The sequence below is a fragment of the Eubalaena glacialis genome, chromosome 4 (genome assembly GCF_028564815.1).
Source record: "Eubalaena glacialis isolate mEubGla1 chromosome 4, mEubGla1.1.hap2.+ XY, whole genome shotgun sequence".
In the NCBI taxonomy this organism is placed as follows: Eukaryota; Metazoa; Chordata; class Mammalia; order Artiodactyla; family Balaenidae; genus Eubalaena; species Eubalaena glacialis.
This window is the reverse complement of record NC_083719.1, coordinates 149,601,507-149,628,597: the sequence shown is the minus strand read 5'-3', so window position 1 is coordinate 149,628,597 and position 27,091 is coordinate 149,601,507. Positions and strand designations below refer to the sequence as shown.

The window sequence follows — 27,091 nt, the reverse complement described above, 5'->3', positions numbered from 1 at the left end:
ACCCTCCCTCGGTGCACTACCCTGTACAGACACTGTCCCCAACTCTGAGGGAGTTACAGAACCTCGTACTCACTCCTAAACCTAATCCTGCGCCTCTGTCCTCATCTGGGCTGTTACATGCGGGCTATCGCGTCTCCCAGGCTCTGTTCTCTCTGCCCCTTTCCTCTCTCCACTTTGCTAATCGAAGGACTTCTTAGTCACATTTCTCCCCAGGTACAAGAGCCCCATGCTGGCTCCTCGTGGCCTGCAAGAGGTTGTCCAGCTTCTTAGCCTGGTTTTCGTTCCTGCCTCACTCCGACATCCGCATCTCAGGCCACGTACCTCCTGTTAGGCAATCAGTGCTTCTCAGCCCAGGCTGTACATTCACATCACCTGGGGAGTTTCCAAACCTACCCATACGGGTCCATTCCCCCTCGAGATCCTGATTTAATTGTCCCGGTCCCCGGAGGTTATGGGCATGCTCAGTAAAGCTCCCCAGGGGATCCTAGTGCGTAGCCATTGCTCCGGGCTTTCTGAACTTCTCCCCCGTTGGCTTGTGTATTTCATCTCACGCCTGCAGCGGGTGCCCATCTCCCAGTCCTGGCAGCCCTCTCACCTTCTCTCCCTGCATTCTCTTCCCTGTGAGTACCCAGCTCCAAGGCTCGTGGACAGAACTTGTGGTCCTCTCCCCTGGCTTCACATGTTTGTGCATCATTCCTGTGTCAGCATTGAGCTCGCCGTGTCCCACGGATTGGCTTGTGAGTTGGTCCTCACACCTTAGACGCTGAGATGTTGGACCAGGTTTTATTTCTCTTTGTATTCCCAGCCTCTGATGGTGCCCGGGACAACAATGTGTTCGGTGACTGGAAATGCCGACGAATGACTGAATGGATGACCTTCTTAGACAGCCAGACTTCCCGTTGCTGAGATCTCCGACACTTTCTGAAAAGCCCTCGAGGCTGTGAGCAGCCCTCTCACACTGAGGTACCAGTTCCTGTGCCCTGGGCCTGGGAGGGGGAGGGGGCAGGGTAGAGTGGGATTTGAGGGAAAGTTTTCTCCATCCTCCCCCATGATGAACGGGTCATGCCTCAAGTTCCGCTTTTAGAAAATCCATGCTTGGAGCAAAGATTTAAAAATAATAAACGCTAACATTTACTGGGGACTTACCAGGTGTCGGTGAAATATGCAACCTCATTTAATCATCAAAGCAGCCCCATTCTTATCAGCCCTCATTTATGGGTGAGGAAAGGGAGGCTCATAGAGGCTGAGTTATGTGGCAGAGACTGCTGGGACTCACCAACACCTAGTCCCCCCCTCTTCCTGGATTCATAGATGACATTTTCTAGTTTCTTTTGCAGTAGGTGGGTCCATGGAACTCCCCATGGAATGTGAGTGGAGGTGATGAGTATATTTCCAGGTGCAGCTCATTAAAAATAAAATAGTTACACATGTGCTCTTGCCGCTCCTTCTCCATCAACCAGTTGAACACAGAGGACTTCAAAGATCCTGAGGACCTAGAAGAAGGTGGAGCCACAAGATGGAAGGAGCCTGGGGCCCCCAGCTGGAGCAGAGCCGTTCCCGTAACTGACCACGATGCACTACTGCATGAGTAAGGACTCAGCTTTTTCTGTGTTCATTTATGTTGGGCTTATTTCTTAAAGCAGCTAGTGCTATTTACCCTAATTAATACATGTAACCTTCCCAAGCCCTGTGTTTCGTGAGTGGTCAAGTTAGGATTTGTTCCCGTCAGGCTGTCTTCAGAGCACGTAATCTTATTCCCTGAAAGGCCTTTCCAGAATTGTCTATCATTGTGCAAATACTTCAGGAAGAGGCCAAACATTTCATCCTGGTCATTTTAGGGCTGGCCTGAGGAAAGGCAGGAGAGGATTTTTTTTTACTCAAGACCGTTTCCTTCTCCCATATTGTGAGTTTGTGTGTGTGTGTGTGTTGTGAGGGGCTGCGCTGGCCTGGGTGTAACAGAACACTCATGGATAATTCAACGATGGTTGGCATAAAAGAGGAGAGTTTCACGTTCAAGGGAAACTCTGGTGACATGTGATTGCCTGTGTGCCACACGATGTGCCCACGCCTTTGGGTCTACCTGGCAGCCTAGAGGCTGGCAGAGGCAGAAAAGCTCTGGGCTGAGCGAGCTCCCCACTGCCTTCTTTTTTTTCCCTCCCATTATATGGGTTGTCTTTTCACTTTCTTGCTATCATTTGAAGCACAAGGATTGATTGATTGATTGATTGATTGATTGATTGATTTATGGCTGGCTGCGTTGGGTCTTCGTTGCTGCGCACGGGTTTTCTCTAGTCGCGGTGCGTGGGCTTCTCACCGCCGTGGCTTCTCTTGTTGCGGAGCACGGGCTCTAGGCGCGCGGGCTTCAGCAGTTGTGGCTCGTGGGCTCTAGAGCGCAGGCTCAGTAGTTGTGGCACACAGGCTTAGTTGCTCCGCGGCATGTGGGATCTTCCCGGACCAGCACTCGAAACTGTGTCCCCTGCATTGGCAGGCAGATTCTTAACCACTGCACCACCAGGGAAGTCCCCCCCACCCCCAACACTGCCTTCTTGCCTGAGATCCCCTCCCTGTCTTGGTAGCCCCCCTGGCTGCATCTATCCTGGGAGGCAACACCGTGGTTAGTCCCCGTATGGCTCCCACCAAACCAGGATTCACGTAGGCCTCATGACCAGCTAGAGGCTGTTCTGTGGGCGCATATCCAGGGGCTCCTGACGCCAGTTGAATTAAACAAGGCAGCTGCGCTAAAGCACACAGGAGGACCTGTGTCCTGCTTCCTGTCCTCCCGAAGGGAAACAGGGAAACAAGGGTGTTCACACGTGCTTCTGAGAAGGAAGTTCTCTGGAGTATTTTTGTTCTCCTGTTTGCTTAACTAACTCACAGCTTGCTCTGCTGACAGCAGGGCCCATGGGGTCTGATACTGAGTGTAAAGCAGGCTAGCCTGGTCTCTCTCCCCCTCTCCTTCCACCTGGGGAAGCCGCCCCTGGCCGGGTTAGAGGATGGGAAGGCAGTGGCGATTCAGAGCCCTTGAAGGGCTCAGGGTGACATGCCACCCAGACTTGCTGGAGAGGCTTGGAAATCAGCCGCAGCTGGGCTTGAATCATTCTACCACCTCCCAGCTCGGTGATAAGTGGCCTCAGTTTCCCCACTTGCAAAGTGAATGATACTAGGAGCTTGTCTTTGCAATCTATCCACTCAATTTACTTCTATTTCCTCCTCGATGGCCACCAGCCTTGTCACCTCACACAGATGATCACATCAGCTCCCCTGCCTGTTCACGCTGCATCAGGAGCACTTGTTGATGAAATTAAAACAGAATCCCTCTTTCTTTTCTTTTTTAAATTAATTAATTTTTTTTTTTGGCTGCGTTGGGTCTTCGTTGCTGCGCGCGGGCTTTCTCTAGTTGCGGCGAGCGGGGGCCACTCCTTGTTGCCGTGCTCAGGCTTCTCATTGCGGTGGCTTCTCTTGTTGCGGAGCACGGGCTCTAGGCGCTCGGGCTTCAGTAGTTGTGGCACGTGGGCTCGGTAGTTGTGGCTCGCGGGCTCTAGAGTGCAGGCTCAGTAGTTGTGGCGCACGGGCTTGGTTGCTCCGCGCCATGTGGGATCTTCCCGGACCAGGGCTCGAACCCGTGTCCCCTGCGTCGGCAAGCGGATTCTTAACCACTGCACCACCAGGGAAGTCCTCCCTCTTGTTTTTAATGAAAAAAAAAAATCAGTCTTTAATCGGTGGGTCTTTTGAACCTTGCCAACCTCTTCTGTTTTCTGGCCTTACTGTGTGCTGCTCCCTGGGTCTGGGATGCATTTTCTTCTTTTCATCTGGTTAATTCCTCCTTAACTTTCAAACTTCTGTAACTTCCTTTACATTCTCAGTCTAGGTCACCTCCCCAGTTATGTGCTTCCACAGCTTTGTAAATCTCTCCTCCTTGGCGCTGAATACCCCTGTCGTTTTCACTTCTTAGGGTAACTATTTGACTATTGTCTGTCTGCATCCCTGACTGTAAGTTTCATGAGGTGAGGGCCCCTGTGTATGTCTACTGACCTCTTTTATCCCCAGAACTTAGCACAGGACTTGGCACATGGCAAGCTCTCAAAATAATGTTGTTGAATGAATGAAAGACGAGGATTAAATGAAAATATTGTGTGTAGAGCACTTAGCACTGTTCTTTGCATGCGGTACACATCAATAAGTAAGAGCTATTAACGATAATATTGCTATTCTAACTGTAGGATTGGTGGGGGAAAATTCATCCAAATCATAACTGCTCTTCCTTCTTTGGTTGCCCCAAGTGTGCAAGTTTTGGGGTAAAGTGATCCAGTCTGGAAGAAAGTACACACACACACATATGAACGCACACATAGAGCCACACAAACTACAGGCACGTCCTCTAATGTGGGGAGAGTGTTTGCCTTCAGTTTCCTGGCAGCACCTTCTGGAACTAGAACATGGCAGCAGGGAGAAGCCTGACTGTCCCGGGAATGCTGGAGGGAACCATCCGGGCACAAGTGGGCCTGAGGGTCCTCGCCACCCACCAGCCCCAGGCCCACACTCTCCTTCCCATCTCTGCTCCATAAAGGGTGGGGGCTGCAGATGTAGGGAGAGGTCACTCTAGAATTTAGAGCAGCTTGGGGAGCAGGGGATGCCTCTAACAGAAGTTCCTCCGAAAGTTCACAATTCCGTCCCCGCCTGAGCATCTTGAGAAGCTCCCCTTTCCTCCAGAAACTTTGACCTGGCCCTCACCTCAAAGCATTTCCACAGAAGACCAGTGTCCACAGGAGTTTTAGAGACTTTATTTATGTATAAACAATTTAAACACTTTGCCATAAATTATCTTTGCCTGTCCCTAGTCTTTGCTTAGCAGCAAATTAAAATTAATATAAAAACTCGATGAACAAGTCATACATGTATATTACAAAAAAGTTCCTGTACCAAAGTTCTTATTAGACATTTTTTTTGTTTTTTTTTTTTTAAACTTTTTTTTCTTCTTTTTGTGGGTTTTTAAAATTTTTTATTTTCTCTCCTCGTGGTGACTGTCACGTGATTGTCTCAGTTTCTGGACCAAACAAACACACTAATAATTTTAAATCTCAAACAGTGATTGTGCCTTGAGGCTTAGGTATGTACAGGGTGATCTGAAGTGGTGCCCGTTAGCAAAAGAGTGTCACGATGCCCACACCTCTACTGCAACTGATACCCACGAACTACGGAATCTAAACAGACTACACCCTGTAACTGCGTATTACTGTCCACAATGGAATCTTCAAAGACAAAAGAATATGAAATTTATCTGTAGTGATTATAGCCACCCTTGGAATTAAATGTTACACTCTGCGCTCAAATAAATTAGCTCAGGCCAGACTAAATCGGGACCTGAGAGTTAAGTGCTGAACGGTATTATTTCGCTTTGATATCAATTTCCTTTCTTTTCTTGTGTTTTTATATATTTTTTTCTTTAAAAAGTATTTCCAGTGCTCACTCTTTCACTTTTACCCCCCCCCCCAAGTCGCTACACACAAATCACCCCCAAAGTCGTGGTTTAAATGCACCTGTATTTGTTAAAAGGAAAACGTCTGTAGTATCTGTCCAACCAGCAGTCTGAATCGTTGACCTCAACTGGTCCTGGAATGCTGGCCCTCACGGACGTCTGTGTGTCGCTCACGTGTGAATGAGTGAGGTATTAGAAGATGAGGCCTTCTCGTCTTCACGTCTCTGTTTTTCGGTCGGTGTGTTTGTTTGTGTGTATGTGTGTGGGTTTTTTTTTTTTTTTTTCATGTTGTGCGTGTGTCTGTTCTTCCTTTTGGACATTTTGCGTCTCTTTCCATCTCTTTGCGGTGTAGACCCAGAACAAGTGGGTCATATTTTAGGGGAACTCGGAACATGGTTGTGTGATCGTTCATTCGTCTGTTTTGTTTTTCCTCAGGAATTTGCAGCCGGGCTTTAGTCTACTTCGGGAGGTGGGACTTCTCGCGTGGACAGTAGCATTTGAACTCAAAAAATGTGAGCTTTCTTGCCACTTGGTTTCCTAAAGCAGCCTGGCCTCAGTGCCCCTGTTAGGTCTTCATCTCCTTAGGAGAGGAGAGAACAGTGACTCCTGCTGAGCCATCCAGACGAGGAATGGCAGCACGTGATTTTGTTACCTCTTTCCCATCTCATTCTGTCTTAAAAACTGGATGTTGCTGCTACTGTCTGCCAGCTCGGGGTATTGCTCGACGGGAAGCACGTAATAGCCCTCGTAACCCTGCACGCGCCCCGTGCTAAGGAGCTGCTGCTTCTCGCCCTCAGTCCACAGGCGGCTGCCCTCTCGGCCGTCCCTGGCTTTCTGCTGTTCCTTGGCCCAGGCGGTGCCCAGGGCCCTCTGCCTGGCCTGGTCCAGGATGCGGGCCTTCTCTTCGTCCAGGGTGTCGGGAGTGAGGCCGTAGCGGATGCTGAGCAGCAGCGTGGAGTACTGGAACTCGATGTTGGTGAACCTTCGAGTCCTGCCGTTGACCAGCAGCGTGGGCTGCGACACGGTCACGTTCACCCCGCTCTCCAGCACCTTGCGGCCGATGGTGGTGCCCAGGGTGACCAGGTCTGCGTCGGCCGAGCCGATCTTCACAAAGTAGTGGGTGTCCTTGCCCTCGATGCTGTAGTGCATCTTGTCCAGGTAGTAGGCGTTGTTCAGCACGGACGCCACCTTGCGGCTGTCCTCGCTGGCGATGCTGGATGTGCCGGTGGTCACCCGCCCCTCTTTGATGGCGAACATGATGCCTTTGCCGATGATGGGCGTGGTGGTGGCGAACCAGTGGCCTGCTTTCTCTCGGATGCTGGCGTGGAGCTTCTTAGAGATGACCTGCCCTTCAAGGGCCATGAAGGCCTGGTTGTGCCTCTCGGTTGTCTGCTGGACACCTGTAATGAGCTGTGGGCATAAGAAAACACAGAAAGCTGAGAAGGTGGGCTGGGCCGCTGTGTGTACGGGCTGGGCGACTCAGCGACAAAGGGTCAGAAAGAGGAAGGCTGGGACTCTCCTGCAAGAATATGTCTTGCGTCTGTCACGATAGGAGCTAAGACAGTCCTACCTTTTGGAACTAGGACAGACTGGCAGGTTTCCAGTGCTCTGATGCTATGGCCTCTCCACCTTGTAACTGCGCCATTAACTAAAAAATGCGGGTGCGGAGGAGTACCGCATTGCTGGTATCTGCACCCAGGCCTACCCACTTACCATGGCTCTCCATCATTGCGGAAGAGAGAGTCACTCTGCCCGCTGATGATCTGGCAGCTGCCTTACACACTTCAGACCCAGGAATATCCTGACCTGAAGGGCAGGGTGTTTGTCTGAGCAGCTGTGAACCCTGCTGCTGTGACCTACCTCTCTTTGAGGCCAGTGCCCTGGTTATTCATTAACTTCCTTGGGTTAGCACCTGGCTACTCAAAGTATGATTAGCAGCTGAGACATCTCCAGGACTCTCCCTGTTAGAAAAGCAGAATCTCAGGCCTCCCTCCTGACCCACTGAGTCAGAAGCTGCAGCTTAACAAGACACTCTAGCTGGTTTGCGTGCGTATTAATGTTTGAGAAGCACTGGAATAACAGATTCTGGCTTCGTGGGCCAGAGGGACCGTCCCTGGGCTTTTTGAGTCATTTGCTTTGGATCCTAGCCCTGCTTCTGCAGAGGGATGAAATCCCCATTATCTCCTTGGCCTTGAGTTCTCTACTCACAAATTACAGCTCACCTCAATTGGTGGTTGGGGGACAGGCTGGGATAATGGAAGAGGCTGTGCTTGGGAGGTAACGGCACTTAGATAAATGAGCGAAATGATGGCTATTCATCCGCTGAGTGGTCCCCACGGGGCAGAACTGTGAGAATGCTGTTCTCAATTACCCAGCAGCTCCTCCTGGTCTCTCTCTAGTGACACAGTCTGGACGATTATTCAGAGCAGGTGAGGAGACCTTTCAGACTTTTATTGTGCCGAGCACAGGTTCTGTAGCTGGGGATATCTGAACACAGATATCCCCTGTCCTGTTGTGGCTGAGGTCTCAGCGGCACCCAAACTGAAACCACCTCTCGGCCATCACCAAGAAACCCAAGCACAAATTATGTTCACAGAACTCAATCTGTATACATTTGGGCCATAAAACACTGAGGTTTTATGTAAGGCATAAAAATGTTCTTTAATGGGACAGAAACGGCAAACCACCATTTTATTACGTCCCATAAAAGCCAAAAGGGTTATGATCTGACAGGCAGCGCAGATGGTAGGTTGCTGCTAGATTTCTCAGTGCTGTGGTTAATCAAGGAGTGACTCGAGGGTACACACGGAACAGATAATGATACCACAATTAAGGTAATAATTGAGGTTGGGAAGAAATACGTGCTGCGCCAGACAAGTAACAGTACTGACATTCGCTGTCCTGCGAAGTCACCACGTTTCACGCCCCTTTTATACCCAGCTCCGATGTTTTCCTCCATTACTGACATGCCCTTGGCTCCAACATGGTTCTGTTTGCCAAAGGGAATGATGATGGTCATTGGATTCTTGGCAGGGACCTCCACTTACCTGTCCGTTCTCACTTGCTTGACTCTCTGACAACTCATAGGGCGGAGGCATGAAATACATTTTGGCTCTTGGGAAGCCGGGAATTATGTTGCTAAGCTGAAATCCAAACATCACCAGCCAGCTTTTCACATCTACGGTGGAAACGAAAATAAAGATCTCTGAATCATGATGGATGGAAAGCCAGAGAGGATCTTGGAGAGAGAACAAAATAAAATGGGGGGTTGGGTATGGAGTCCAGCAGGAGAGGGAGGCAAGAGCCTGTGAAGGTCTCCTGGCCTGGACCCAGAGCTGCTTACCTGGGTTCTCGGAAGTAGATGCCCTTCCAAACTTGGTCAGTTGACCCCTGCTCACCCCTCCCCATGTGGTGATTTAGGACAGTGCTGGATTAAGATAGATCTACTTTCGATGCCCTTGCTGTGTGACCTTGGGCAAGTTCCCGGCCCTCTCTCAGCTTCAGGTTCCTCAGATATGAATTGCGATAATAACTGTACTAATCTCATTGGGCTGTCGTGAGGATTGACGGAAAAAATCCATGTCAAGGGCTTATCATAGTGCCTGGCACGTGGGTTGCTCAATAAATATGGACTCCTTCATTTGGCAAGTATTTAAGGGAGCATCTATTACGGGCCAGTCAATGTGCTTAGAGGCTAGAGACACAACGACTGGCTACATGCAGACGTGATGATTAACACTGTGCAGGACCTCTGGGGTGGGGCTGCTGCACTGAGGCTGGCTCATTATAGAAAGGGGATTCCCTGAGTGTATGGCACGCAGAGAGTCGTCTGGCTCCTGAGACCCTTTCCTCAGGTGTCTAGTCTTCAAAGAGAGGTCAAGAGAGAGCTCTGCGTGCTCAGAGTATGACTGCCCTTCCTTGCTAGGGCTCAAGATTGAGTCTGATCCACCGTCACTCTCTCCATCTCTGTTCCTGAATTCCTTCTTAGTAATTTCATTAGACAAGCAGTCGATCCTTCCAGCAGCCTGGCCTCTTATTTTTTTTGGTGATTCTCCCCCTACTAACTCTCTGGCTTATCCTCTGGACCTTGTTATCATCAATAATTCTGATCCCCCATTATCTCAATTTCATGTACATCACCCTCTGATCGCCACCTGGACTCCCTCTAGTTTACTCCTTTTTGTAACCTGACACCCATACTCCCTGAGCCTCTCCTCTCCTTAGGACCTCCAGCCTACCCTAAACTTCTTTCCCCTCCCTCAGCTTCTTGGTCTCTCTTCTCTTCTTACCTAGCACACATTCCATGGTCAATCATTAGAATCATTCCCTTGTGTATTATCTCAGATCCTTGCCCCTTTCTCACTTCATCACACCTGCCTGGTGAAATCACAATTTTGGTTAAATCATGGAAGGCTCTGCCTATTCCATGTTTGTCCCTGTGCAGCTGAATGTGGCAGCAGAAATGAATGTAACCACACTGACTGGCGTGACTTTAAATTCCTGTCAATGAACCCCAATTGTGCCTTCCTGCTCCCTGGCAATCTGACTACATCCCCTTCCTCCATTTAATCCTTCTCCCATTCTCCTGGATGATTTTACCTCTTCTCATCTCGCCTAAAACCTCCCACACCTGCTTTCCCTTCTGCGCTCTAGCAGATGACCTTAATTTCTAGTCTAAGAAAACTGATGAGGCCAGAGGGGAATGTCCCTAAACCCTCATCATATTTATCAGCCTACCAGCATCTGCACCCATATTCCTGCCTTCCTCCTGTTACTCTAGATGAGCTGTTGGAATCAACCCTCCACTTGTGCACCAGCTCACGTTCATTTTTGCCCACTCAGGGACAGCACTCCAGCAACTCTCTCTCTCCATCAATTTACTCCCTCCTCCAATGGATCAACCCCATCAGCATACGAACATGCCACTAAAAATCCACCTTAAAAAAAATCCCTCTCTTTTCCCTCCTTCTCCCTTTAGCCACCACCCGTGTCTCACCCCCTTTACAAGAACTTCTCAAACTCAAAATAATTTTCTAGACTCACTGACTCCCATTCATCTCCTCTGAATCAGGCTTTGCTCCCAAATACTCATTAAAACAACTCTTGTCAAGGTCACAAATGACCTCCGTGTTGCTAAGTCCAATGCTGACTGTGGGCCTCACCTTGTTTGACCTATCAGAAATATCTGACAAGTTGAACACTCCTGTGTCTCTCTTTGTCTTGGCTTTCTGGACAGCACACTCTCTTGTCCCCCTCCCACCTTTGTGGCCACCCCTTGTCCCTCTTTGGTTCTTCCTCATCTCCCTACTCTGAATGTCAGGATGTCCTAGACTCAGTCTGTGAACTTCTTTTGCATTCTATCTACTCTTCCAAACACGGTGATCTTATCCAGCCTCAGGGCCCTCAATACCATTTACATGCTGATGCTGACTCCAAAATGTATGTCTCCATCCAGGACCTCTCCCTCAATTCCAAACTAGTGTATCTAATTACACTTCAAATTTCTATCCAAAACCGAACTCCTCATCTTCCTCCCCACACCTGTTGCCATAGTCTTTTCCATCCCAGGTTATGGCAACTCCATTCTTCCAGCTACCATCCTTTTTCTCACTCTCTATGTCTAAACCATCAGTAAATCCTTTACCTTTTAAAAAAAATTGAGGTAAGTTTCACGTAACATAAAATTCATCATTTTAAACATTTTAAAGTACACAATTCAGTGGCTTTCAGTACATTCACAGTATCGTACAACCTTCATTTCTATTGAATTCCAGAACATGTTCATGACCCCCAAAGAAACCGCATACCTGTTAGCAGTCATTCTGCATTCTCCTTTACCTTCAGTCCCTGAAAACCACCACTGCTTTCTGTCTCAATGGAGTTGCCTATTCTGGAAATTTCATATAAATGAAATCATATAATATGTGGCCTTTCATGTCTGGTGTCTTTCATTTAGCACAATGTTTTCAAGGTTCATCCATGTTGTAGCCTATGTCAGTACTTCATTCCTTTTTACGGCTGAATAACATTCTGTTATTTGGATATACCCCATTTTGTTTATTCATTCATCAGATAATGGATATTTGGGTTGTTTACACCTTTTTTTTTTTTTTTTTACTATTATGTATAATGCTATTATGAACATTCATGTACAAATTTATATTGATTTTTCTTCATTCACTGTCAGGATTTTATTATTGTTATTTTAGGATAGCATATTAAAAATGAAGTATAGTTGATTTACAATGTTGCATTAGTTTCAGGTGTACAGCAAAGTGATTCAGTTATACACATACATACATATATATTCTTTATTTAATTTAATTTTTATTTTATGTTGGAGTATAGTTGATTTACAATGTGTTAGTTTCCAGTGTACAGTTAACTGATTCAGTTACGCACGTACGTATATCCATTCTTTTTCAGATTCTTTTCCCATATAGGTTATTCCAGAATATTGAGTAGAGTTCCCTGTGCTACATAGTAGGTCCCTGTTGATTATTTTATATATAATAGTGTGTATATGTTAATCCCAAACTCCTAATTTATCCCTCCCCACCACATTTCCCCCTGGCAACCACAAGTCTGCTTTCGAAGTCTGTGAGTCTGTTTCTGTTTTGCAAATAAGTTCATTTATATCATTTTTTTTTAGATTCCACATATAAGTGATATCATATGATATTTGTCTTTCTCTGTCTGACTTAATTCGCTTAGTACGATAATCTCTAGGTCCATCCATGTTGCTGCAAATGGTGTTACTTCATTCTTTTTAATGGCCGAGTAATATTCCATTGTATATATGTACCACATCTTCTTTATCCATTCCTTTGTTGATGGACATTTAGGTTACTTCTGTGTCTTGGTTATTGTAAACAGTGCTGCAATGAACATTGGGGTGCGTGTATCTTTTCGAATTATGGTTTCCTCTGGATATATGCCCAGGAGTGGGATTGCTGGGCATATGGTAGTTCTATTTTTAGTTTTTTAAAGAACCTCTATACTGTTCTCCTAGTGGTCGTACCAATTTACATTCCCACCAACAATGTAGGAGGGTTCCCTTTTTTCCACACCCTCTCCAGCATTTATTGTTTGTAGGCTTTTCGATGATGGCCATTCTGACTTGTGTGAGGTGATACCTCATTGTAGTTTTGATTTGCATTCTCTAATAATTAGTGATGTTGAGCATCTTTTCATGTGCTTTTTGGCCATCTGTATGTCTTCTTTGGAGAAATGTCTATTTAGATCTTCTGCCCATTTTTTGATTGGGTTGTTTGTTTCTTTGATATAGAGCTGCATGAGCTGTTTGTATATTTTGGAGATTAATCCCTTGTTGGTCACTACGTTTGTAAATAATTTCTCCCATTCTGTAGGTCGTCTTTTCATTCTGTTCATGGTTTCCTTTGCTGTGCAAAAGCTTTTTAAGTTTAATTAGGTCCCATTTGTTTATTTTTGTTTTTATTTTCATTACTCTAGGAGGTGGATCCAAAAAGATCTTGCTGCGATTTATTTCAGAGTGTTCTGCCTATGTTTTCCTCTAAGATTTTTATAGTATCTGGCCTTACATTTAGATATTTGAACCATTTAAAGTTTATTTTTGTGTATGGTGTTAGAGAATGTTCTAATTTTATTCTTTTACATGAAGCTGTCCAGTTTTCCCAGCACCACTTATTGAAGAGACTGTCTTTTCTCCATTGTTTATTCTTGCCTCCTTTGTCGGAGATTGACCATAGGTGTGTGGGTTTATATTTGGGCTTTCTATCCTGTTCCATTGATTTATATTTCTGTTTTTGTGCCAGTACCATACTGTTTTGATTACTGTAGCTTTGTAGTATAGTTTGAGGTCAGGGAGTATGATTCCTCCAGCTCCGTTTTTCTTTCTCAGGACTGCTTTGGCTATTTGGGGTCTTTTGTGGTTCCACACAAATTAAAAAATTTTTTGTTCTTGTTCTCTAAAAATGCCATTGGTAATTTGACAGGAATTGCATTGAATCTGTAGATTGCCTTTGGTAGTATAGTCATTTTCACAATATTCATTCTTCCAATCCAAGAACATGGTGTATCTTTCCAGCTGTTTGTGTCATCTTTGATTTCTTTCATCAACATCTTATAGTTTTCAGAGTACAGGTCTTTTGCCTCTTTAGGTAGATTTATTCCTAGGTATTTTATTCCTTTTGAAGTGATGGTAAATGGGATTGTTTCCTTAATTTCTCTTTCTGATCTTTCATTGTTAATGTATAGGAATGCAACAGATTTCTGTGTATTAATTTTGTATTCTGCAAATTTACCAAATTCATTGATGAGCTCTAGTAGTTTTCTGGTAGCGTCTTTAGGATGTGGCTAGAAAAGATGCTTGATATGATTTCAATTTTCTTAAATTTATTGAGGCTTGCTTTGTGGCCCAAGATGTGATCTATCCTGGAGAATGTTCTGTGTGTACTTGAGAAGAATGTGTATTCTGCTGCTTTCAGATGGAAGGTTCTATAAATATCAATTAAGTCCATCTGGTCTAATGTGTCATTTAAGACCTGTGTTTCCTTACTGATTTTCTGTCTGGATGATCTGTCCATTGATGAAAGTGAGGTGTTGAAGTCCCCCACTATTATTGTGTTACTGTTGATTCTCCTTTTATGGCTGTTAGTATTTGCCTTATATTTTGAGGTGCTCCTATGCTGGGTGCACATATATTTACAATTGTTATATCTTCTTCTTGGATTGATCCCTTGATCATTATGTGGTGTCCTTCTTTGTCTCTTGTAACAGTCTTTATTTTAAAGTCTATTTTGTCTGATATTGATACTCCAGCTTTCTTTTGATTTCTATTTGCATGGAATACCCTTTTCCACCTCCCCACTTTCAGTCTGTATGTGTCTCTAGATCTGAAGTGGGTCTCTTGTAGACAGCATATATCCGGGTCTTGTTTTTGTATCCATTGAGCCAGTCTATGTCTTTTGGTTGGAGCATTTACTCCATTTACATTTAAGGTAATTTTCGATATGTATGTTTTTATTGCCGTTTTGTTAATTGTTTTGGATTTGCTTTCGTAGGGCTTTTTTCTTCCCTTCCTCTTTTGTTCTCTCTCTTGTGATTTGATAACTATCTTTAGTGTTGTGTTTGGATTACTTGTGTGTGTGTGTGTGTGTGTGTGTGTGTGTGTGTGTATGTATCTATTGTAGATTTTTGGTTTGCAGTTCCCATGAGGTTTTGATATAGAAGTCTATATGTATACAAGATGGTTTTAAGTTGCTGGTCTTCTAATTTCCTATGCATTTACAATATCCTGTATTTGTACTCTGCTCTTCTCACGACTGATGGTTTTGATATCATATTTGTATGTGGATGATTTCCTACCTTTACTTTATGTTTGCCTTTACCGGTGAGCTTTCCCATTTGTAATTTTCTTGTTTTTAGTTGTGGCCTTCTTTTCCACCTAGAGAAGTTCCTTTAGGATTTGTTGTAAAGCTGGTTTGGTGGTGCTGAATTCTATTAGCTTTTCCTTGTCTGTAAACCTTTTACTTTATCCATCGAATCTGAGCAAGAGCCTTGCTGGGTAGAGTATTCTTGGTTGTCGGTTTTTCCCTTTCATCACTTTAACTATATCGTGCCACTCCCTTCTGGCCTGCAGAGTTTCTGCTGAAAAATCAGCTGATAGTCTGATTTTTATGGGGATTCCCTTGTATGTTATTTGTTGCTTTTCCCTTGTTTTTAATATTTTTTCTTTGTCTTTCATTTTTGTCATTGATTAATATGTGTCTTGGCGTGTTCCTCCTTGGGTTTATCTTGTGTGGGACTCTGCACTTCCTGGACTTGCACGAGTGTTTCCTTTCTCATGTTAGGGGATTTTACAGCTATAATCTCTTCAAATATTTTCTTGGGCTTTTCTCTCTCTCTTCTCCTTCTGGGACCTCTATAATATGAATGTTGGTGTGTTTAATGTTGTCCCAGAGGTCTCTGAGACTGGCCTCATTTCTTTTCATTCTTTTTTCTTTGTTCTATTCCACAGCAATGATTTCCAGCACTCCCTTCCAGCTCACTTATTTGTTCTTCTGCCTCATTTATTCTGCTTTTGATTCCTTCTAGTGTATTTTTCATTTCAGTTATTGTATTGTTCATCTCTGTTCTTTAAATCTTCTAGGTCTTTGTTAAGCATTTTTTGTATTTCCTCAGTCTGTGCCTCCATTCTTTTTCCAAGATCTTGGATCATCTTTACTATCATTACTCTGAATTCTTTTTCAGGTAGATTGCCTATCTCCACTTCACTTACTTGTTCTTCTGGGTTTTTATCTTGTTCCTTCGTCTGAAACATATTTCTCTGCTGTCTCATTTTGTCTGACTTTCTGTGTTTGTGGTCTCCTTTCTGCAGGCTGCAGGTTCGTAGTTCCTTCTTCTTCTGGTGTCTGCTCTCTGGTGGCTGAGGTTGGTCCAGAGGCTTGTGTAGGCTTCCTGGTAGGAGGGACTGATGCCTGCACACTGGTGCTTGGAGCTGGGCTTGTCCCTCTGGTGGGCAGGGCTGTGTCAAGGGGTATATTTTTAGGTGGCTGTGAGCTCAGTACAACTTTAGGCAGCCTGTCTGCTGATGGGTGGGACTGTGTTCTCTCCCCCACCCCACTGGTTGTTTGGCCTGAGGTGTCCCAGCACTGGAGCCTGCAGGCTGTTGGGTGGGGCCAGGTCTTGGTGTCAAAATGGTGACCTCTGCGAGATCTCACACCAATCAATATTCCCTGGGACCTCCACCACCAGTGTTCTTGCCCCCACAGTGAGCCACAGCCAACTGCTGCCTCCCCAGGAGACCCTCCAAGACCCACAGGTAGGTCTAGCCCAGGCTCCTATGGAGTCACTGCTTTGTGCTGGGCCCAGTGCATGTGAAATCTTGTGTGCATCCTCCAAGAGTGGAGTCTCTGTTTCCTCCAGTCCTGTGGAGCTCCTGCACTCAAGTTCCTCTGGCCTTCCAAGCCAAATGCTCTGGGGCTCCTCCTCCTGTTGCCAGATCCTCAGGCTGGGGAGCCTGACATGGGGCTCAGAAGTCACTCCTGTGGGAGAACCTCTGCAATATAATTATTTTCCAGTTCATGGGTCACCCACCCAGCAGGTATGGGATTTGATTATAGAGTGAAAGCACCCCTTTTCCTGTCTCATTGTGACTTCTTCTTTGTCTTTGGTAGGTAAAATATCTTTTTTGTTGATGGTTGTTCAGCAGTTGTGATTTTGGTGTTCAGTGGTTAGTTGTGATTTTGGTGTTTCATGAGAAGAAGTGAGCGTAAGTCCTTCTACTCCGCCATCTTGTCTGGAATTGAGGGGCTCTACATATATATTCTTTTTCAAATTCTTTTCCATTATAGCTGATTACAAAATATTGAATATAGTTCCCTGTGCAATACAGCAGGTCCTTGTTGTGTATCTATTTTATATATAGTAGTGTGTATCTGTTAATCTCAAACTCCTAGTTTATCCCTCCCTCCTCCCTTCCCCTTTGGTAACCATACTTTTTTTCTCTGTCTGTGAGTTTATGTTTTTAAATAACTTAATTTGTACTATTTTTTAGATTCTACATATAAGTGATATCATATAATATTTGTCTTTCTCTCTCTGATTTTTTCACTTAGTATGATAATCTCTAGGTCCATTCATATTGCTGCAAATGGCATTATTTCATTCTTTTTTATGGCTGAGTAATATTCCATTGTATATATATGCCACATCTTTATCCATTTATCTGTTGATGGGCTTAGGTTTCTTCCATGTCTTGGCTATTGTAAATAGTGCTGCTATGAACATTGGGGTGCATGTATCTTTCTGAGTTATAGTTTCATCTTTTCTGGATATATGCCCAGGAGTGGGATTGCTGGATCATATGGTAGTTCTATTTTTAGTTTTTTTAGGAACCTCCATACTGTTCTCCATAGTGGTTGCACCAGTTTTCATCCCTGCCAACAGTGTAGGATGGTTCCCTTTTCTCCACACCCTCTCCAGCATTTATTATTTGTAGACTTTCTGATGATGGTACAAACTGATGTTTGAAAACCTCTTTTCAGTTCTCTTGTGTATACACCTAGGTGTGGAATTGCTGGGTCCTATGGTTAAATCCTTTACTTTCACTTTTAAAATAGACCAGAATCTGTGTCCACTTCTCACCACTTCCACCACCTCAACCCTGGCCCATCATCTCTTGCCTTGATTTCTAACTGGCCTCCCTACTTTCATACCTTGTATGCTTCACATACCTTTAGACATGGAACAGGCCCTTACCATTCCTTTACTCGTAACACTCCAGGGATCCCCCATTTCTCTCAATGAAAAAGTGAAAGTCCTTCTAATGGTCTCTAAGGACCCTTGCCCATGATCTCTCTGACCTCATCTCCTCCTCTCTCTCTCTTGCTCACTCAGCTCCAGCCTCTGTGCTGTTTCTTGAACATGCCAGGTGCACACTCATCTCGGAGCCTTTATACAGGCAAGCCCTCTGCCTGGAGTGTGCTTCCCTGAAGGTATCTTCTGGCTGTCTCACTTTTCCCTTTCTCAAGTCTTGCTCAGATGTTGCCTCCAATAAGGCCAACTTCATGTTTAACCCCTGCCTGTTCCCACCCCCAGCAATCCCAAGTCCCCTTCCTCCACTCATCCCCCCACCCCCAAAACAGTTACCACACTTGAACATGTGTCTCATTTGGGCATTTATTACATTTATTGTTTATTGTCTGTCTCCCTCACTGAGAATGTAAGCTCCATCAGGACACGGAGTTAAAAAATCTGTTTCATTCACTGATGTCTCCCCAGGCCTAGCACAAAATAGGTGCTCAATAAGTATCCATGGAGTGGATGAACAAACACTGAATATATGTGGCAAAAGCCACCCTGAGTAGTGTGTGTGACAGAGGAACTACCTGTACCTGCTTGAGAAGATGCTTCTGAAGGGGCTGAGTAAGGTCTACCCACCTCCTGCCCTGGGACTGCTATGAGGGGTTTAATGCTGACTTTGCTACTAAACATAGAGGCCTAGAACACCCTCTAATGAGAGGGACTCTGGAATCCACAGTGTGTCCATCAGCCTTAGGCAGAAACAAGTTCCTTGAATGACGTGGCAAGTACACGTATTAGCGACAGCCCATTTAAGAGTCATTTAACATCAATAATCATCAGAGAGATGCAAATAAAAGCCACAGTGAGATAGTACCTCACACCTGTCAGAATCACTGTCATCAAAAAGACAAGAAACAGTAAGTGTTGGTGAAGATGTGGAGAAAAGGGACCTCTCGTGCAGTGTTGATGGGAATGTGAATTGGTGTAGCCACTATGGAAAACAGTATGGAGGGTCCTCAAAAATTAAAAATACAACTACCATATGATCCAGCAATTCCATTCCTGGGTATTTATCCAAAGAAAACACTAATTTGAAAAGATATATGCAACCCCATGTTCATTGTAGCATTATTTACAATAGCCAACATATGGAACCTAAGTGTCCATGGACAGATGAATGGATAAAGAAGATGTGGTATATATACATATATAATGGAACATTACTCAGCTATAAAGAAGAGTGAAATCTTGCCATATGTGACAACATGGATGGACCTGGAGGAGATTCTAAGTGAAAGAAGTTAGAGAAAGACAAATAACATGTTTTCACTTAAATGTGGACTCTAAAAAACAAAACAAATGAACAAATGTAACAAAACAAACAGACTCAGATACAGAGAACAAACAGGTGGTTGCCAGAGGGGAGGTGGGTTGGGAAATGGGCTAAATAGGTGAAGGGGATTAAAAGCTACAACTACCAGTTATAAATAGGTCACAGGGATGTAATGTACAACTCAGGGAATATAGTCAGTAGTACTGTAATAACGTTTGTGCATAATCTATAAAAATATTGAATCACTATGTTGTACACCTGAAGCTAATGTAATATTGTAAGTCAACTATACATCAATAAAAAAACTCATTTAAGAATACAAGTTTGAAATTGCCTTAAAAAGTGTGTCAGCATCAAGCAGACAGAAGCCTCGCTTTAGTCTAGCAATGATCGTATATCCACAGAGCACCTCTGTGCAGAGTAGGTGGTGAATGCTGTGCAGTGCGGTTACCAAACTTTGCGTATTCGTGGTTACCAGTCATGATCACCTATCGTGGTTGTTTTGCCATATCCAGGGATCACCTGTACTTGTTTTTCTACTTAAGCAAATCCATTATAAAAAAGAAACTTTATGTCACTACCATAAGTGGGAAAGCACTCTCACTTGATGCAAACAGAAAATAACTGTAAAATTAAAACAAAACAACGCAATTAAACTGGAGCATGATTTTGTTACCTGCTGCCAGGGGAGTCTTAGACCTGCTCTTTCTGTTAAAAAGGGAGATGAGAAGTGCTAATGAGGTGTTACATACACACCAGCATCAAGTGGAGGCTTTCTCCTCTGCCGAATTGGGGGAATAAAAAGATTACTGAAGAGAAACTAACTTTCCCCATCTGTGTTTCCATGTTATTTAATACTTCATCTGAACAACATATAAACTCATCCCATCTTTCACCAGGGATATGGAGGGAATCCCAAGAAAGGCAAGAGAGAGGTCTTTGCCCTCAGCAGACTCTCCCCAACGTGATCTTTCCCCTGCAGGGATCCCTCCCTAGTCTCCAGGAGATGTTGTTAACAACCCCCTGCCTTTGGGACCAGACATTTTAATGGCTGCTCCCATGAACAGTATAGTTCATGTCATCTATCTGTTTTATCTTTTAAAGTTTCTAACGTGGCTTGGTTTCCAAGTCTAACTCTCTTCTGAAATGTTTCTTCAAGTTTCTTGTCTCCTCCATCCTGCAGAAGGCACTTCTGGCATCACACAAACACCCCTCCTCCATTCAAAGTCACTGGCTGTCTCTGGTGACAGCCTCCCTAAACAATCTGTCAAGAGGGAGTCCTTGAGGTAGGAGTGGCGATGTGGCCCCTCCTAATAGCCCATCACTCCCCCTCCTCATGTTCTTCACAGCATGGGCAGCTGAAGCCCGTGCGCTCTCTCTAACACACGCTGTCAGCACAGCAGCCTAGGTGGTAAGTGCAGAGAGGGAAGAGAGTAAAGCAAGGAGGAGGTTGGGTCTCCCTCCTCACTTAGGGAAATCAAACTCCACAAAATCCGACTTCACACTCATGTGTGCCTGGGGGTCTGTAAGCCCAGAGACCAGCCGGGGAGAAGCCAACCCGAGTCATCGTGGGTGACATATGGGAGGTTTGCTTAACTCCAAATTTGGGGTTTCAGATTTGCCAAAGCAATGCCACTCAGAGCAGAGTTGGGATGTGTTTCAGGGTGGAGCTGGAGACCCCTGGGAACCCCAGAGAATTACACAAAGGTGGTAATTTCACTCCTCACCTACAAACTCCCTGTCTCCAAGTCCATAGCTGCTTATAAGTAACAAATGCGTTCCTACCATTGATAAGCCTTTGCCCAGGGCTAGGTGCCTTATGTGTCATGATTCACTTACTTTTCACAGCACTACAGAGTGAGTGCTGTTCCTGGCACAATGCTGCCAATGAAGAAACTAAGGCTCAGAAAGTTTAAGACATTCGTATAGGTCACACAGCAAGTGATTGGCAAGGCCAGAATTGGTGTCTGGAGATGTATTCAGGTTCTAAAATCAGAAGGAACCGGCTCGAGGACAGGCCAGGCTTGGGCCTGAGCACAGGCTGCCCAGGACTGAGGAGTTTCCTGGGACTCACTGTCACTGGAAAAGCCCAGGGCACTGCAGGTTTTTGGGGAGAGGGTCTGTATCTCTCAGTCTGTCTTTTATATCCTTTCCTCTAACATCTTTCGTATCACAGATACATCAATCAGCAATATATTACCTTAAACAATAACTGTTAAAAAGGGTGCAGCTTTAGAGCCCGTGAATGGGAAAGGAATCACTTCTTGCCCTCCCTTACCCCCCTAGGTAGATACAGCTGTGTCCAGCCCAGATGTCTTTGAGCTCCTAACGGGTATTCTCTGCTGCTCTCCTTTGTGCCAGCATTTTGGGGCGGAAACAGCCTCCTTCAGCCTCAGGAGCTGTCTCTTGCATTCAGAGAGCTCTGTTTCCAAACAGCAAAGATTCTTTTGAGCACCAGAGAGAGAGTAGTTCTGTTCATTGTGTTCCTGCTGACTACATCTTAATTCCTTCTTAAATTGTGAGCTGCAAGTTCAGCCACTCTGCTCATCTCCTACGATGCAAATCAAGATGCATATAGATGGGTTTACAGATTAGCCGACATCCGAATGGCGGAGAATGATTTGGTGTTCTCTTCTGGGGTGCAGTCTCCAGGGGTCATCTCACGTGGAGCGGCAGCAGGTGGGGGCTTGTGCCTGGTCCTGCTCTCTTCACCCAGCCCCTCTTACTTTGCTTTGACTGCAGACGTCAGCGCTATGCATGTAGCTTCTCTAACATTACCTTTTATTTTAGACTCTTTCTAATGTTTTCTGGATTCAGTTTTGTTGGACTTAGTTCAACTTGATTTGATGCCCATTTGTTGAGTCTCCATGAAGCACTGGAATGAGGAAAGCCGTCTTGCTATTCAGAAAACTCTAATTTCTTTTTGTCTTTTCAGGAGAACCAGGAGAGTAGCTGAGGGGGTCAGTGAGGCGCAGTGTGCTCTGCGAATGATTTTGTTTGGGTCTTGGCAGCTGTAGGTGTGTGTTCATCCCACGCTGAGGGCTTTCTTTTTATTTGCCTCTGGCTGATTCATCCCTAAGGTATCCAGTGCCAAGCCAGGCTCTGGGAAGCGCATTCTTGCGGGGCGGGGCCTTCTTCTCCTATGGCTGAGATAGGCATGGGCTGCCTCCCCATTCACATTGTTTCCTTTGTCTGGAATATGCTTCCTCTCCCTCCCCCACTTCATAATGGCCTCTGCTCAAATGCCACCTATCTGTGAGCTCCCTAAATAAACAAGACACTTCCCACCACTCTCTAACTCCTTACCTATTTCATTTATCTTCCCTGCCTTTATCATTATCTGAAACTATATACATATGGGTGTGTACTTTCCTGAGAAGTCCTTTATTTGAAACTGCAGTGAACTGGGGGTACACAAACCCTGCCAAGCCCTGGGGAAGAGAGGACGCCCTGGCAGAGTAGCATGGCAGGGCCTCCTGATGAGGCGCACTGGGCAGACCAGGAGGGAACTAGCTTGGCCAAAACTCCTGCCCTCCAAAGGTAGCAGCTGCTTCGGTTGTAGGAGGATGCTGGGTTCAACTTCAGAGGCTCTGGAACTTGTCAGTGAGGCATAGCAGGGCCACAAGTTGACCTTTAGGGTCATCTATTTCTTTCTGCAGCACGGGGCACTGAGGGCAGCACTGTGTTCCAAGGAGCTGCTGCTTTCTTTCCAATCTTGGGGGTGGACAAGTGATCCCTGGCCACCTGAGGGTAGGGACCCCTTGAGCTTGATGCTTCCCTGGCCCCTGGCCAAGAGCTATGAGTTTCCTGGAACTTGGGGGGCTTGGAATTGGGGTCCCTATTGTTACTCCTCTACAATGCATGTACAGGTGAGATGGCTCCAGATTCCTTGCTGAAAGTTGATATTTTTCCTCCCATCCATCCATCCATCCATCCATCCATCCAGATTTCCTTGCTTATCTCCCTGAAGATAGGGACTCTATCTTGCTCTCCACTGCATCTCTAGTACTTATGTATTAGATGAAAATATCCGTGAATAGGTGGATGGATGGAGATGGATGGAAATAGATGGATAGGGACCCCCCTCCTTTTACCAATTTCTCACTTATCATGAGGAAGTAGATGATTTGCCCTCCTTGGCCCCTCTATCCGCACCCGTCTCCAAGCTTCCTTTGTCCTTTTGACTTTTGCTCATAGTCTTTCTTCAGCCTTGAGCTCATTTCTGCCAACCAAGATCCCCCTCATCCTTCAGGCCCAGTTTGACACGGGGCTCTTCTGTACTATGTCAGAATTTTCAAATCTGAAGTCACCTGCACGTGTGCTACACACACACACACACACACACACACACACACACACGCACACACCCCTTTGAGAGAAGAGTGTTTGTCTTGCTTATCATTGTATCCCCAGAATGTAGCATGCTGGCCCACTATAAATGTTTGTTGAATAAATAACTGAGCAAACACCTATATGGTAGCACAGACTTAATTCTGCTTTGCATTATCATTGGCTATTTGTATTTGTATCTCACCAGCCTGGTTGTGAGGTCAGGAACTGGGTCACAGTCATTTCAGTACCTATGCTCATTCATTGCTTCACTAGTAATGGTGATGTTAATAACATGAGCAGATACCCTTTTGTGAACATCCTCAGTCTAAGTGCCAGGCACTAGACTTTACCTGCATAAGTTCATTTCCTTCTTACGATCACTCTGTGAGATGATTTTGCTAGTGCCCTTTTGCAGAGAAGGAAACTACAGCTCAGAGATACTGGACAACTAGCCCAAGGTCCTTTAGCTTATAAATACAAGAGAGAGAATTTGAATCAGGTATTTCTGAGACCAGAGTCCCATTCTTTCCCCCTTCATAAGGCTGCTTTCCTCTTTGGGGTAGTAAGGGCTCTTATAAAAGTTATTTCAATTGAATGGACTTGAAAGTGGTCAGGACATGTTCAAATAGACCTGATGACTGCTCTGTACTGCTGTCACTTGACTGCTCTAGATCCTGTACTGCCGGCGTACACAGCCCTCCAGGATTCTCCTAGCGTCAGACATAAGACCTTGTTTTGAAATCCCCGGCAGTCTACTGGGACCACCACCCCACGGGGAGCCACTGCCCAACTGAGGTGGCCAGGTCCTCACCTGTCACGTAGTTCTTCAAATCCAGCTCATTGCTGAGAGGATTGTTGCTCTTGAACATATACAGGTTAAAGGGGGCCGGCTCCTGGCCCACATTTTTCCACATGGTATAGTCCGGCGAGGTCCATCGTCCCGCCAGCACGTCATAATCACGCTGCGTGAAGTGGACCAGCTTGGTCAGGGGATCGTAGAGTCCCCCATGGAAGCCAATGACCATCTGGAAGTCAGGGTTGGAGTCGTAATAAATCTCCCCGTAGGCGGTGTACTGCAACTGCTTGATCATGAGACCATTGATGCTGAACACAGCCAGGGGAGTCCCTGTGTTATCTGAGGCAACATAATACTCCTCTCCACTGCTGCTCTCCATGGCAAAGAGGTGACCTTGGAGATCATAGTAGAGCGAGGTTATCTCCGAGTTGGAGTGATTGTAGACATGGGTGATGCGAGTCGGGTTGTGGAGGTCAGAGTAGAAATATTGCAAATGGTGGCCCAGGTTGGTCTTGTAGGAAGCCCGCCGCCCCACGCCATCGTAGCGGTACTGGACACTCCAGCCACTGGCCTTGTTGTAGGCTCTCGTTAGAAGGCCCTTGGAGTTATACTCAAAGATGTCAGCCCCTCGCTGGCACAGATAGCCATCGTCGTCAATTTTATACTGCACGTCACCGAGCCTGGTTATCCGATCTCGGAGGTCGTAGCGCAAGGGCATGAGGCGCACGCTGTTCCCCGGGTTCAGCAAGTGGAGGTTCCCATTGAGGTCGTAGCTGTAGCGCCAGGTCGGGCGGTCATTGACGGCCACGCTCTGGAGCTGCCCATCCCCATCATAGTCATAGGTGTACTTAGTGGTGTTGGCATAGGGCCCCAGTTTCAGCTCCCTCTTGATTACCCTGCCCATGCTGTCATACTGCACCGTCATCCAGTACATGAGGGACCGGAACATCTCGTACTGGACTTCCTTGATCCGCCCGTGGGTGTCAAAGTGCTTGCTGAGGGTCATCACAGCCGTGGTGATGATCTGGTTGATATCATAATAGATGACTCCGAACTTGCCGAAGTGCTCCACTTTGCCAGAAATCTCGTCGTAGCGGTAGAGGTCAACAGGAAGGGGAGTCTCACTTATGACCGGCTTGATGCTTGCGATCCGGAAGCTGTTGTCGTGATAGGTGTATTCAAACCTGGCGTTGACCATGCCTTCCTCAGAGAACCTGTAGATTTGCTTGTCCACAAGTGGGCCAATCTTCCGGTACCTGATGGTGCAGGAGAAGCCCCCACTTTGGAGGCTGACCATTTTTAAGACACCGGTGGTCTCATCATACCCGAAAGTGATGGCAGTACTGTCATAGACAATCTCCGATAGCTTGGAGAGTTTCCCATACTTATAGAATACCTGGCGCCCAGTGCCTAAAAAGGATGTCTTTAGGATGCGGCCGTCATCACTGTAGTCAAAGATGACCGAAGCGTTGCTCTCAGGCGGGTTGTAAGTGTTGCGGATGTAGCCAATGGAGGTGTGAGTGGACATGCTGTGCCGGGCAACACTGGGCATGGTGACGGCGTGGAGGCGTTCAGAGGAGTCGTACTCGAATATGTACTGACGCTGACTCTGAAGCAGGAGGACCATGGACTGGAGGAAGGAAAGCGGAAGGGAACACATGAGTTGGCCATTTAGGACCAAGTGCTCAAATGGACAGAATTTATTCCATTTCCCTAAGTGGCAATTCAAAAGCCGTGAAGGATGGGGAAATTTAGACCAGAGATTATGGATAAATTGATTTCATCGGGCATGCTACTCTACAGATCATGGTGGCTACTTGGGGGAATGCTCCCCAAACTTGAACGTGCATGCGAAATACCCAGGGATCTGGTTAAAAGGCAGATTCTGATTCAGTAGTTCGGTGGGGGAGGGTGGTGGAGAGGTGGCCTGAGAATCTACTTCTGGAACAAACTCCCAGGTGATGCTGATGTTGCTTGGACCATAACTTTGAGTCGCAAGGGGTCTGAAGGACTGAGGTGAGAGGCGTGCCTCTGAAGGACTGCCTCCAGGCTCAATGACAAGAAATCCTGAGACTGGTTAGAAATGACTGCTGCTGGCCCAGCAGGGGACAGGTGTGATACACATACTATGTTTGGGACACCGCTGATTAAATCTAAGGAGAAAGCACATCCTCCATTTAGAAGCTACCGAAAAGATCAAGTAACCCAGAATCATTGATTGTTTGGGGAAAGAATGGCCTCAAACTTGAAGCTGTGGAGAGATTCTTGCCTCCCCTGGTCAACCATTGTAGCATCTTATGGCGTAATGAGAACAGTATTCAGAAGGGACCAAAGAGACAGCAGCCCCTTTACAGAGGAGGTAACAGCTCTATCTGCAAGTGACCGCTGTCGTGAGGAGGCAAGAAAGGAAGAAATGGAAATGGGCTTGTGTGGAGGTGAGTCCAGATGAGAGGCCCAGGCTGAGCAAGCCCTTGTCTGATGACTAGATGACAAGGGCAGCCTTTAAAAGTATTGACTCATGCCCTGAAGGCATCTCTTTTTACCGCTGCTACAACTGGACCTTTTCTGACACGGAGACCTGAGTCTGCCACTTGCAGACACAGGAAAATATATAGCAAGAATCCATTGGCTGGTTCAGCCAATAGGCCAAGTAGGGGAGGGTGCTGGTCTGTATGCTCGAGTTTTAGGCAGAATTCCCTACCCTGATGGCTCAGTTTCGGGCAAGGCAGAAATGAATCACTGCATTTCCAGTTCATAAGGAGTGATAAGCCGCACTGCCAGTGGGATGATTCTGTCCGTTTCAACAGCACTGTTATTTTGGGGTAAAAATCAGACAGTCCACCCTTTTTGCCATTGCTGAGCATCT

The 27,091-nt window shown here is 45.9% G+C and overlaps 1 protein-coding gene and 1 long non-coding RNA gene across 6 annotated transcripts in view; one reads left to right on the top strand and one right to left on the bottom strand.

Annotated features, from left to right (window-relative positions):
* LOC133091069 (uncharacterized) overlaps positions 1-27,091 on the top strand; it is a 65,165-nt gene that overhangs the window by 8,220 nt on the left and 29,854 nt on the right. For all 3 annotated transcript variants that reach the window (XR_009700850.1, XR_009700851.1, XR_009700852.1), the window contains exons 2-3: positions 806-963; positions 1,461-1,588. This is a non-coding gene — a long non-coding RNA (uncharacterized LOC133091069). The remainder of the gene's footprint in view (positions 1-805; positions 964-1,460; positions 1,589-27,091) is intronic.
* TENM2 (teneurin transmembrane protein 2) overlaps positions 6,125-27,091 on the bottom strand; it is a 988,081-nt gene continuing 967,114 nt past the window's right edge. For all 3 annotated transcript variants that reach the window (XM_061188437.1, XM_061188438.1, XM_061188439.1), the window contains 3 exons: positions 24,241-25,855; positions 8,524-8,654; positions 6,125-6,886 (listed from right to left, as the gene is read on the bottom strand). In XM_061188437.1, the coding sequence (XP_061044420.1) occupies positions 6,125-6,886; positions 8,524-8,654; positions 24,241-25,855 (2,508 nt within the window). The remainder of the gene's footprint in view (positions 6,887-8,523; positions 8,655-24,240; positions 25,856-27,091) is intronic.